Genomic DNA, 12,908 nt, shown 5'->3' on the forward strand with positions numbered 1-12,908 from the left:
GCCAAAAAACCATGAAGCTTGAGTTCGATTCGAGCTAGCAATTTTGGCTTGGCTTAAAATCTTGTATGTACAATCTTGGCTTGGCTCAGTCTGAGCTCGATTATGAGCAGAATTCCTTTAAAAGATAAAAATTATACATAAAAAAATTATTTTTATTTTTATTTTTATATGCCAAAAAATTATTTATTATTATAAAAGATTAACTAGGCTCGCAAACATCATGAGTAGAAATTCATTGGGCTCGAGCTTGGCTTGAAGCTTGGTTTAGAACAATTGAATTAAGCTTTTCGCGTGCCAAACTCGAATAACTCATGAAAAGCTCGCTTCATCTGAGTCTTAATTAGGTAGGGTCCCTTTAGCTTTTGCGAGGCAAACATTGTTTAATATTTTTAAGCTCTCCTTTTGCCAAGCCTATCACTTCACTACTTTTGGACCGGTAGTTTTAAATCCAACCAAGAACCTAGAAATTTCTTAAATTCATGTTCTCCACAAAGAATTTTTTTAAAAATTTACCTATTTATTGAACTCATTTACCACTTCAATTAGGCAAACTCTGCTAGCTCAATAGCAACTGCCCCTCCAACCAACAAATATCTCATTTATTATTTTCTCACACTGCTTAAAGTTTTTTTATCACTCTACCATGAAAAGGGAGGCATCAAAATAATTCTCTTTTCTGGACCAAACCAATATAAGGCTTCTTGCAATCGTTATTATCTTTGAAGTGTGTTACAATGTTTTAAGACTCAGCCTGGACCGGACCAGACCGGACGATCGGACTGTAAAAATCGGGGACTGGTGGCTTCTTCAGGTCCCGGTTTAGTGGGTTGGATGGATAGACCGCCTGGTTAACTGGCTCATTTGTTTTTGGTTTGATGATTGTTGTTTCTCGTTAGAAGTTTCCATTTGTTATTTTATTATTCAATGCAAACTAGAAATGCATTTAAGGCTGTGTTTGGTTTGATGAAAAATAAGAGAGAAATAATTTTGACACTTTCCCTCAATTTTCTATTTTTATCTTACTCTATATCAAACCAAACGTAGCCTAAAGAAATTGCAAACATAATACCCTTGTAACTTTACTATGGCAAAAGAATATGTGATAAGATAAAATAGTACCCCCTTAAGAGTTAAAAGGGTTTTATTGGTATTTTGATTTATCAGAATTTAGCATTAAAGATAAAAAATACATTCCATTATTCAATTTCTTCATGTGTCATTAAATTCATATTTAAAACTCATCAGAAAAACTTACAACCAAGTAGTAACCAATCAGATGGATTTTCGTTTTCGTCAAAATTCATGGAGGTTTTGATTGGATAAAGCCCTTCCGGTATCATGCCTTTCAGGCATCATAAATTTATTAAAATAATTTTTCCAATTTCAAGTCTAACCAGTTATAAGCTGCTGCCTCATTTTTTCTCTTCTCAGAGTTTGACAAAAAGATCAATCTTTCTTCAGCTCTAAATGAGACTGCCATAGGGATACATTAATCCCTTAAAATGGAATCTTTTTCATGAAATGGGTCCCATCATGACGAAATCATTTCGTGACAGCACTATTCCAAGGGTCTTGATGGTATTAAGAACCTTAACCCAGAAGCAGGGATGACTCGATTCGTACGAGTCTTGGTAGTTTACCCATCTTTTCTTTGGTAGGGGGCCCATGTACCCTTGGGCCACAGCCAATAGGCTGACTGAATCATAAATGGGCTTCCACTTTCCAGTACTGGCCCATGGTGCAGACGAAGTTTCGGGAACTGTCAAGAATCAAGATGGCATGGTGGTGGTGTGGTGGGCTAAATTGGCGATTTCGAAATTTCGACCACTAGATTAGTGAGACCCAGAAAATCAATGAATGGGTCCCACTTAGTTACCAAAAACGTTGGCATATAAGCATGATAAAGACAGAACGCAGACAGAGAACTGACTATATTTCTTTATTTATTAATATAATATACTGATAGTTTCATACGCAGAGTTTTCGTAGCCATTACAAGAAAGCAAGCAACAAGTTAACAACTCCGTCACCACTACATAGTCTACGAGTCTATGCTCCTCCACCTCCCTCTCATCTGCAAACCGTCAAACGAAAGAAAGTCAAGATCAAATACTCACGATCGCTAGATTTCATCAAAGATCTGAAGATTTTCCAGTTGAAAGAAAGGGATCGAGCGATCCGCTTTAATACCTTGAGTATGATGTGAGGATGATGCATGGAGGAGGGCGATTTAATCGCTGTCGCTGCTGCTGTCGTGGCCACCGTGCTCGCCCTTCTTCTTCTCCTTCTTCTTCTTCTTCTCGCCCTTCTTGTGCTCTTCTCCGTGGATCTTGTCCTTGACCTTGTCCAAGAACCCCTCCTTGTGCTCCTTGTGCGGCTCTCCGTGGTGCTTGTGCTCGTCGGGCTTGCAGTGACCCGGCTTGTGCTCGCCGGGGTGCTTGTGCTCCTCCTTGTGCTCGCCGGGGTGCTTGTGCTCCTCCTTGTGCTCGCCGGGGTGCAGCTTCTCTTCGATCTTGTGGATGATTCCCGCCATTTTCAGACAGACTCTCTCTCTCTCTGAAGCTTTTAAGTTCGATCTGAGGAGGGTCTCTCCGCAGTGTTTCTATTTATAGGCTTATAGATTTTTCTTTCTTTTTTTTTTTTCGTTTTTTAGATTATCCATCTAAATATCTACCGACATCGTGTACCTCACTCACTCGGAGGAGTTGGAGGGCTCCAGTTCCCAACGTGGCCTCCGATCTCAATTCTCAAACTTCAAAATGGGGCCCACCTTTCTTACTTCCTACGGCTTAGACGCGCTTAGTACTTACTAACGCTCCAGTTCCGGGTCAAGTCGCCTTTTTACCACTTAACCCGATCGATCACTGACCTGACATCCCTACCCGGATGCTGCGCTCTGACGCTGACAGTTGGGAACCCGAGGCCGAGACTCACAGGGGTTTCATGATCAAGACACCTGTCATGATGTAATTGGCTAGTGGAAAATCAGAATGAAGAAGGAACCACCTCCTTTATGACGGTGACAGCTAGTACGGTGTTCATCTTTCCACGGGACACGTGGACGTCGCATTAAATTTCTAGCTATTTACGGAGATTTAGATAGACACGTGGCATGTGGATATCGACAGATCCCTTATCGTAGTATCTACGGTCATTTTTACGCCACGTTACATCTTGATAGTATTTAGGAAGAGATCCTAACCGTTTGATTGGAATCAAAGCAAGAAGGATGAAAAGGTAGACGTTGGCATGCGGGAAAATGATGCCTCCGCCACCGACAAAATACCACCTGCTTTCGTGATATTTTTTTCTTTACTTTCTATATAAATTTTATATTTATCTAAAAGGCATCGTCTTATTCAACCAAAAAAAAAGAAAAAGCCATTGTTTTCGATAGTGGTGGGCTACAGAACCTGATTCCAAGGGCCCACAGCTATCGAAATCGTGTTCTGAGTTCAGTGGATTGTTCCCAGCTAAAAGATGATAGTCCCCCTCGCAACGGTTCGGGTGGTTGTTTTATATTAAAACGAGCGGGGATCCGTTAATTGTTAAGTTAAAGATAAGTAATAGAAATATGTAAGAGTATGCGTAGATATGTCAAATGGTCATGTTCGACATGAATTTGTCAATTCAAATCCAATTTGACTCACTTCCAATCCAACTTGACTCATATATTTTTCAATTTATTTTTTAAAACATTTTAAAAATTTAAAATATAGGAAATTGTTTTATAGATTTTAAGGTATTATTTTTCTATTTTAAAAAATAAGAAAATCAAATCAACATACAAATAAATTATAAACTTTAAGCCTATAAAGTTAGAAGTCAAAACCCGAATCTGACTCGGGTTAAAGAATCAAAACTCTAACCTGACCCTAAACCAAATATACTTGACCCTAACCTATAGGTCGGGTCAAGCTGGGTTTACCATTTAGCCTAACAATTGACATCCCTGTATAAATTGTTTTATACAATAATTAATAATCATTTATATTTTTATACTACTTTTAATAATTTTTTTACAATATAAACATAACAATAATTAATTTTAGATAGGGTTGTTTATCAAACGTAGGAATGACAATTTTCCCCATTTCTCTGACCCTCGTAGGGATCTGCCCCGAATGGGGCGAGGGTGGGGATGATTTTCCCCCCGCGAGGACAAAGATGAGGAAATTTTCATCCCCGTTGGTGGGGACGGGAAGAGCACTCCCTGCCCCATGTGGACCCCGATCCTCGCCCCATGGGATGCCCATTAATATATATGTATTTATATGCATATATAGTTTATATATGTATATATGTTAATAGTTTTAAAAATATGGCTGAATATGTTTGAATCTTTTCTAATAGGATTGTAAATTTTAATTATTTTATTTTTATTTTTAAATAAAATAAAAAACAAAAAAACATAATGGTTGACATTATAAAGAATCACAAGGAGTGGGGATCCCCATGGAGACAGGGATGGGGATAACTTTGTCCCCGTTAGCGAGGATGGGGTCGAGGACGTGGACGGGGATTTTTGCTGGGATGGGGATGGGGAGAGGCTCCTCGTCCCTGCCCCACCCCATTGTCATTCTGAATCAAATTAATAAAACTAACCAACCTGATTTCTAGTATTTCTAGTCGGCTTTGGTTCAACAATTTCCTAACCCGAATGGGTTGGATCAGTTTCACTTTGGCCATTTGTAAACTGATTAAAATTGAACGACCTGACCATAAATATATATTAATATTTTATATTTTAGATATATTTTTTAATATGGGAAAGTGGAAATTTATCAATATTTCTTAGGCTAAAATAGTTTATATCATAAATTTATTTTTTAATGTCATTGTATTTGTTTAATTTAAACTTAATTTTTAAATTTAATTTTTTAAGTTTAAATCTTTTGAACTTACCAGTCAAACCGAAAATTGACCCAAACCGATATAACCCGAGTGACCAACCCCCCAACTTGACCAGGTCGATTTGGTTGGCCAAATAACCTACAACTAAAACGAACCAACCCATGAACAATAGTTTAATCTCAAATAATTATTAAAAATTTATAGCAAAATACATAATAAACTAATTTTAAAAAGCTAAATAACAGTAGTTTAAACTCCAATAATTATTGAAAAATTTCTATTAAATAACAAAACAAAAATATATTTATACATAATTATTGCAAATATATTTTTCACAAAAATAAATAAATAGTTACTCAAATATAATAAATATTAATTTTAGTAAAATATACAATAAATAAAGATTAAATTTTTTAAATTATCATTAATAACCAATAACTTTTATGAAAGTTGTTTTCTAGAATTATTAATTGGTACAAATGAAATTAGTTGTTTAAAATATTATTTATTTATTGAAATAATATCATTATATAAATTTTAAAATATTAATTACTTGTTAAATTTAATAATCCATAAAATTATAGTACTATTAATACATAATTTTTTTATTTTGACTATTTAAAATCTAGTTATGTTAAATATTTCGTTATTTAAAATATTTAGTTATTTAACTAAATATTTAAAATCTTAATCTACTTATTATAATTGAAAGTTATTTAGTAACTATTCAAAATGTATTATTAATTGATTTAAAATATTAATTTGAATATTTTGTTATTTAAGATATTTAGTTATTGAAATATTTGAATAATATTTCATTTTTTATGTTATATTTTTATTATTTAAATAAAATTTAGATAGAATATTCCTGAAAATCATAATTTATATTGTTTGTACATAATTTCGTGATGAATTTTATAAAAATATGTAATTATTAATAATATGAATATTATTAAATGAATTATACTTATTTTTTGTCTTTTTAATAAATATTTTGAAGTTATTATATATTTTTTAGAATATTTAAATAATTCTTAAATTTTTTTAATTCAAACTTTCTTTAGATAGATGTAGATAAAAAGTGGGGAGAAGATAAATAAGAATTAAAGATAATTTAGGAGAGAAACTCTCTACTAAATTAGAGATAACTTAGGAGAAAGTTGGGGATAGTGGGCCGGGGGTGGTTGTTTAGGAAAAATTTTAAGATGTTAGATTATTTAGGTTATTGGAACTTGTGGGAGAGAGAGAGAGATTTTAGGAAGATTTTTTTGGGAAAAGTAGAGTTTCTAATTGGTAGTTTCGAAAATGACATGGATTAAAAAATTAAAAATTCAAAAAAAGAAGAAAATGTCTAGAATATTAGGGATATAATATTCATTTTAGTCTTTTGTAAGAAGAAACTCAAAAAGAGTTGTCGGCTAAGAAAGAAAGAAAGGAAAGGAAAGGAAAAAAAAAAGGAAGGAGGGGACAAGGAAGAGGAAGAGGAAGAGAAGGAGAAGCATCCGGTGTTCCTCTACGATCTTAGATCTGCAATTTCATATCTAAGAACTGAGATCTTAGATCTGCAATCCCCTCTCTCTCTCTCTCTCTCTCTCTCTCTCTCTCTCGCTAGAGATATTAGTGATCTCAAATCTAAGACCTCAGTCTGCTTTACAACTTCTTTAAACATGAATCACTATCCAGGTTGAACGAGTCGATGGTTCGACCACCTGGGTCAATGGTTCTCTAACCCAGTCAACATTTTTTTGGCCCAAGAATAGGTAAATGCATTTAATATTTCATGAAATTTAAACTAGGCTCTGTTTGTATATTCTTTGTGTTTTTTGGTAAAGAAACGCTTTTCTTTTGACCTTTGGAATATGAGAATTAAAAATAAGTCAAACAATGTTTTAAGCATTTAGTAATAAAAATAAATCTAACAGTGCTTTGAGCATTTAGTAAGAGTTAAGTAAAAGAACATAGTTGTTTGATTGTCTTAGGCTAGAAAACTTTTAGTTTTAATCCACAAAGCATAAGAATACAAATGGATTAGATCGGATTCAAATTAGGGGATATCTGAATCCGATCTAATACTATAAACTATAGATTCGATTGGATCTCACAAAATATGTATTTGAATTCGAATTTGATAAGGATGTTAGATATCTGAATATGATCCAATCCGATTTAATTTAAAAAAATAAAAAAAATATATTAAAAAGAAAATAAAATATAAAAGTTTAAATAAAGAAAATCAAAAACTAAAAGTATTTTTTTCAACTATTTTCATCATATATATACATGTTTTCTATAAAAAAATAAATAATATAAAAATTTACAAAAAATGCAATATAAATAATATATTTATAAATAAATAAATAACATAGGATTGGATCCTTTTGGATCGGATAGGGGGTGATCTGAATTCAATCCAATTAAAAAATTGGATCCTATTATCCAATCTGATTTGATCAAAAAAATCTCAAATGGGAACATCCAAATACAACAAAATAAGATCAGACTTCGGATCATACCAAATCATGATCTAATCCATTTGCACCCCTAACAAAGCATAAAGCAACACAACTTTTAGGGTCTGTTTGGGAAGGCTTCAACTTTGATTTAGTTGTTTTCACTAAGCTGATTTGAAGACACTAATAAAATTAGCTTCAATGGAAGGTTGATTTTTTGTTGAATGAAAGCATATATCTTGGGTGGTTTTTCACCAAACATAGTTTCTAGGCTTTCTTTTTGGAGCCCACCTTACAAAACCACAAGCCACTATGTGAAAGCCCTTCAAAATAGGTACTTTGTAAGAGGATTTGTAATTTCGATACAAAAACAAACCACTTCTTTCCTTCTTTTGTTTTGGGTTGTCCATATTATTTTCTAATTCTTTATTTATTTTTCTTTAATGACATAAATAATTATTTTTTCTTACTTATACACTTTTTAGTTGCTTTTTGTTATTGGCATGCCCATAAGAGGTATTGAGGTAAGGATTTACCTTGAGATACAAAGTCTTAAACTCGTGAGAAAACAATTTTCAAAATTATTATTTTTTTTGTTTTTATGAGAAAATGGAATCCCACATGCCTAGTAATTAAATTAATCTAAGCCAAAAAAATGGAAGCAATCTTAAAATTTATGTTTGGAGTATATTATTAGTATGAATGTTAGTGGAATTTAAATGGTAAATGTATTTTGATCTAAGGTTGTGTTTGGAAACGATGCAAATAAGTGTGAATGCAAATATGTAGAGTGTAAAATGGTTCATATAAATTGTAAAGTTGGGTTAGTTTTGCATTGACAAATTTACCTCCTTACCAAACAGACTTTTAGTTGTAATGGATGCAGACATGAATTCTGATAAAGCATCTACCTTTTTTATCAAAATCCCACTTGGATGCAAATTTACTTCTTTTTTATTGATGTACTTTTACATTTTATTATAAATGTAAATATGCATTGGAAAATGTGTTTTCCGTCATCTGTCAATGCAAAAATGTTGCCAAATGCAGCCTAAAGTTCAAAGTATCGTAAATGCATAGCATATCGGAAAATCAATTTTAAGATGTAGATCGAGATACACCTTGGATATGCATGCATATCAGAGAAAAATTAAGATGCACATAAATACACATATAAACACTATAAATACCTCAATATAATATAAAATACATCAATAATACTAAATATAAAGCCTTAATATGGTATATATACATTAAATAATATATTTTAATGAAATTTATAAAGAAACACATCATAATCAACATACAAGAGCATCTAGGCAATGTCTATTAAAATTATAACTACATCAATTTAAAAATAATTAATAAATATACACTAAAACGTAATAAAAATATAAAAATTCATTATTTGATAAGTTATTTATTTATTTACCTAAAGTCAAGTAATGGAAATCAATAGTTTAATACCATAAGAAGTTTCTTGCGTGTACGTTGTGTTAGTTTCTAATCAAAGAATAATACTCAGCACAATTCATTCTATTAAATATGATATTATGTATATTTGCCTAAAACACTCCCTAATAATAAGGTTAAGCATGATAATGTGATCCATATCAATTACTAAGACCACCAAAAAGCTAAGAAGTTATTGGAGTTTTAGGAGTTGTAATTGTACGGCATGTGTCATATGACTTATACCCATATTGAAAAGAACTATAGCCATCATCAGAAGTTAAACTCAAACTTATGCTACTTAATCCATGCATCATCTCATTATCGTTGATAAATTTTCAACAATTTTAATTCAATTCATTTGGTCATTCATAATCATAAGTGATGAAGGGTGATTTGGCATGACATAGCAAGACGGGGACATGTAGGCACGATCTGATCGAAGGATGACAACTCAGCTAGGCAAGCCCAGTTCACAACATCCGGAGTTCGGGTATTCAGCCACCTCGGCCCAAAACTCACCTCGGTGTAGTAGCACCTCAACACCCAATCCAGTTCGGGACTAAAGAGTTGAAGTCCCAGCTCGGGGCTAATGAGCCGAAACACTATGTAACTGACTCCAAAGGCCTCCCCAATGGATTCCGAATCTCTTGAGGTCACGATGAGCTAACAGATCTCGAATTTCCCGAGACCACGACAAGAACTCATCCTGGTTCTGCCTGAATCAAAGATAGGCGATAAACCTTATCAACATACTACTCTCCTTAAAAAACGGAACTAACCTTATCCCCACAGCCCGGAGAACCTAGAGCCCTTTCGTAAGGCCCACGACTACTCCAGTATATAAAGACTTGAAATATCAAGGAACAGGTACGCGTGATTACTCTACTCACAAGCACTCAAGCTTTCAAGCATTTAGCTCACATTCACGGTAGAATTACTGACTTAAGCATCGGAGCAACCTCACCAGGTTAGCTACCCCGGGTTCTCTAGTACACTGTTTTGCAGATCAGTCCAACTCGCCACCCATTTGGAGTTTGGATCGCCCTCCAGCTAGGAGTAGCCAAATCATGCACCAACAATTGGCACCATCTGTGGGAAACGATCAAAAGGTCATCCCTATCTCTTTGCAATTTCAAGCTTAATCTCAACCTCAATGGAATCCTCCCTTCACACCGGAAAAATATCAAGATGAACGTCACCGGGGAGCAAACCCAGCAACCAACCTTCCCCCAAGCTCCTATGGTGTGCATCAGCCAGTTCACCATTCCGCTCATAGCGTTTGGAGTTCCATCACTGTCCGCACCACTGAGCACCACACAAGTGAGTGCCCCACTTCCCCCAATGGTAGGCGCAACTTTATCTGAGCCCTCCGTGGTTCCCCCGGAATCGGGCATTCCCAGTTTCACGACCTCGTTCAGTGCATCCGGGCTATTCAGATCCATATGCAGCAGGTCCAACAGTGTTAGCAGTACCAGTGTTATTTCTACCAATAGTATCAGCACCAGATCCCTCCACTACACCCAAACCAGCAATCGGTTCCACCTCGGCACCCAGGGCCCCATCACGGTCAAAACCCGAATCGGCTAAGGACAAACCAGAACCTCAATCAATCTCCCATTGGGGAGAAGAGACCTCACAAGTATTGATTCCTCTCAGGAGTCAGGTCTCGCCCCATGGGAGGAGAGACGGTCAGCACACTTCGCCGGTCTCGCAAGGAAATCTCGGAAACAGGTCCAAGGATAGTCAGCCCAATCCGCCTTGGTACTCACAGCCAGAGAATGATGTCTCACGAGCAGATAACCAGTTTGGGGTTTGAGGTGCAAACTCGAGACAAGGCCTCTCCGTACCTCGTGATAGCCAGCCCCAGAATCCCATAAGAAACCAAGATTTACCTCGGGACAGGGCCGAAATACCAGATCAAACTGAAGTCAGCAGCACCAACGTTGAGCCAGTGAAGAAGCAGTAGCGGCGATGCCGCAAAACACGTCATACCTCGGTCAAGAACAATCCGCTAACGAAGCCAGGCCAGCGAGAAGAGCAAACCAAAGGGAAGGAAGAAGCGAGCTTGGTGGCTACAAAAATTGTGCCTCCACTACTTTGCCGGTCATCCCCTGTGTCCCCCAAGCTCTTAGCAACTCCAATGCCAAAAGACTTCAAGATGCCCCTGTTAGACAAGTATGACGAGTCGTTCGATCCCAATCACCATATGGACTCTTTCCAGTCTCAGATGCACCTAGCTGGGGCTGATGAGTCATGCATGTGTGTGGCATTCTCTACTATGTTCAAGGGGGTAGTCTGAACTTGGTACCAAAATCTCACGCCATGCTCCATCAAAAGCTGGTCCCAGTTCGCCAACCTGTTCACCGCACACTTCATTACTAGCAAGAAGTGTCCAAAGTCGCAGGAAATCCTTCTCAACATGGTTCAGAGGGAAGAAAAATCGATTAGAATCTATATCAATCGCTTCAATGACACTTGCCTACAGATACCGGACCTCGACCTGGTAGTAAGACTCACTATAGCAAAGAAAGAAATCACCCACAAAGAGTTTAAGTGGCATGTGATAACTAACAAACCAAAGGACATCATCGAATTCCTTAAATTAACAGACCAGTTCATCGGTACCAAGGAGGAGATTAATCAGAAGGTCAACAACCCATCGCCGGAAAAGAGGAAGAAAGAGAATGAAGGAACGAGCAATGGTGAACAAAAGAGGAAGAAAAGCAAGTTTCCAAGCAGGGGAAGAAACAACTCCAGAAGTCGGTCTCCCTCGCAAACTCACAAATCAGCTCGGTGCTCCAGGACCCCACCTATGGAGAGAACGAGCGACATGCCTTTGAACGCTAAGAGAGGAGAGATCCTAATGGCCATTAAGGACTCATCCTTCATCAAATGGCCTCCTTGGTTGAGGGGAGACCCAGCAACAAGAAACCCAAACATATACTGCCATTTTCACCGAGACCACAGACACAACACAGAGAATTGTAGGAACCTCTGTTACGAGATCGAGGAACATATCCGACGCGGATACCTGAAGAACTTCATCTTAAGGGAAGAGAGGGGGCAAACAGATCAGCAGACGGATCGACAGGGGGACCAGAGGAGGAATGCCCCCGAGACCAGTAGGCAGAATGAGCAACCACCGTGGCAGTTTCCAGAGGAAAGACCGATCCATGGGGTAATTAACATGATTACCGATGGGTCCATCATTGTCAGGTGTACATTGGTAGCTGGGAGTACCTTTGTCCACGAGCTAGAAAACGAAGAGGAAAACCCGCCAAAGAAACCTTGGCTTGAAGGACCGATATACTTCACTGAGGACAATGCACGTGGGATCTAGTATCCTCATGACGATGCCCTAGTAGTGAAGTTGTGAATTAACGACTTTGAGGTAAAACAGATATTAGTAGACTCAGGCAGCTCGACAAATATACTCTTCAAGGAGACTTTTTGATAAATTACAGTTACAGCAGAGCGACCTGAGACCGACAGATACACCTTTGGTAGGGTTCTGCAGTGAGGAGGTCAGACCTCTTGGTTGAGTCACAGTACATGTGGAAGCCGGCACGTGGACAAACATCGTGCGATTTAAGCACACCTTCCTGGTGGTCGCGACTCCCTCCCCCTACATTGCCATAGTAGGTCAGCCCATCATGCATGTTCTACACGCGGTGGTGTCCACTTACTATTTGGCGATGAAGTTCCCAACTGATTATGGGGTGGGAGTCATGTGAGGTGACAAGCTTGAATCGCGCAAGTGCTACGTAGCTGCTCTTAAAGGAAAAGCGAAGCTAGCAGAGGATGTCAAGCTCGAGTGACCTGTGGAGTATACCGACGAGCGAGCTGCCCCGACAAAGGAGATGGTCCACATACCGGTCTCCGTTGGTGAACCTACCAAGACTCTCCAGATTGGTGCCTCAATCAACGAACCACTCTGCTCCCAACTAGTAAGTTTCTTACTTAAAAACTTATATGTTTTTGCTTGGTCCGCGGCAGAAACGCCCGGAATTGATTCAAAAATTATAACTCACAAATTGAACACTGACCCCTTAATTAGGCTAGTAAGGAAGAAGAATCGTAACCTCGCCCCGAAACGTTGGAAGGTAGTCGATGAAGAGGTTGGGAAGCTCCTCGCGGCAGACTTCATCA

General features: G+C 37.2%; 1 protein-coding gene across 1 annotated transcript; it reads right to left on the reverse strand.

Annotated features, from left to right (window-relative positions):
• Positions 1 to 1,916: 1,916 nt before the first annotated feature.
• LOC104604133 (uncharacterized) lies at positions 1,917 to 2,588 on the reverse strand. Its single transcript, XM_019198890.2, has 2 exons — positions 2,191 to 2,588; positions 1,917 to 2,074 (listed from the first exon to the last, which is right to left on the reverse strand). The coding sequence occupies exon 1, from the start codon at positions 2,531 to 2,533 to the stop codon at positions 2,231 to 2,233; it is 303 nt and encodes a 100-aa protein (XP_019054435.1). The 5' UTR covers positions 2,534 to 2,588; the 3' UTR covers positions 1,917 to 2,074; positions 2,191 to 2,230.
• Between the last annotated feature and the right edge of the window lie 10,320 nt (positions 2,589 to 12,908).

Source organism: Nelumbo nucifera, chromosome 2 (genome assembly GCF_055504915.1).
Source record: "Nelumbo nucifera cultivar China Antique chromosome 2, China Antique-T2T, whole genome shotgun sequence".
Classification (NCBI taxonomy): Eukaryota; Viridiplantae; Streptophyta; class Magnoliopsida; order Proteales; family Nelumbonaceae; genus Nelumbo; species Nelumbo nucifera.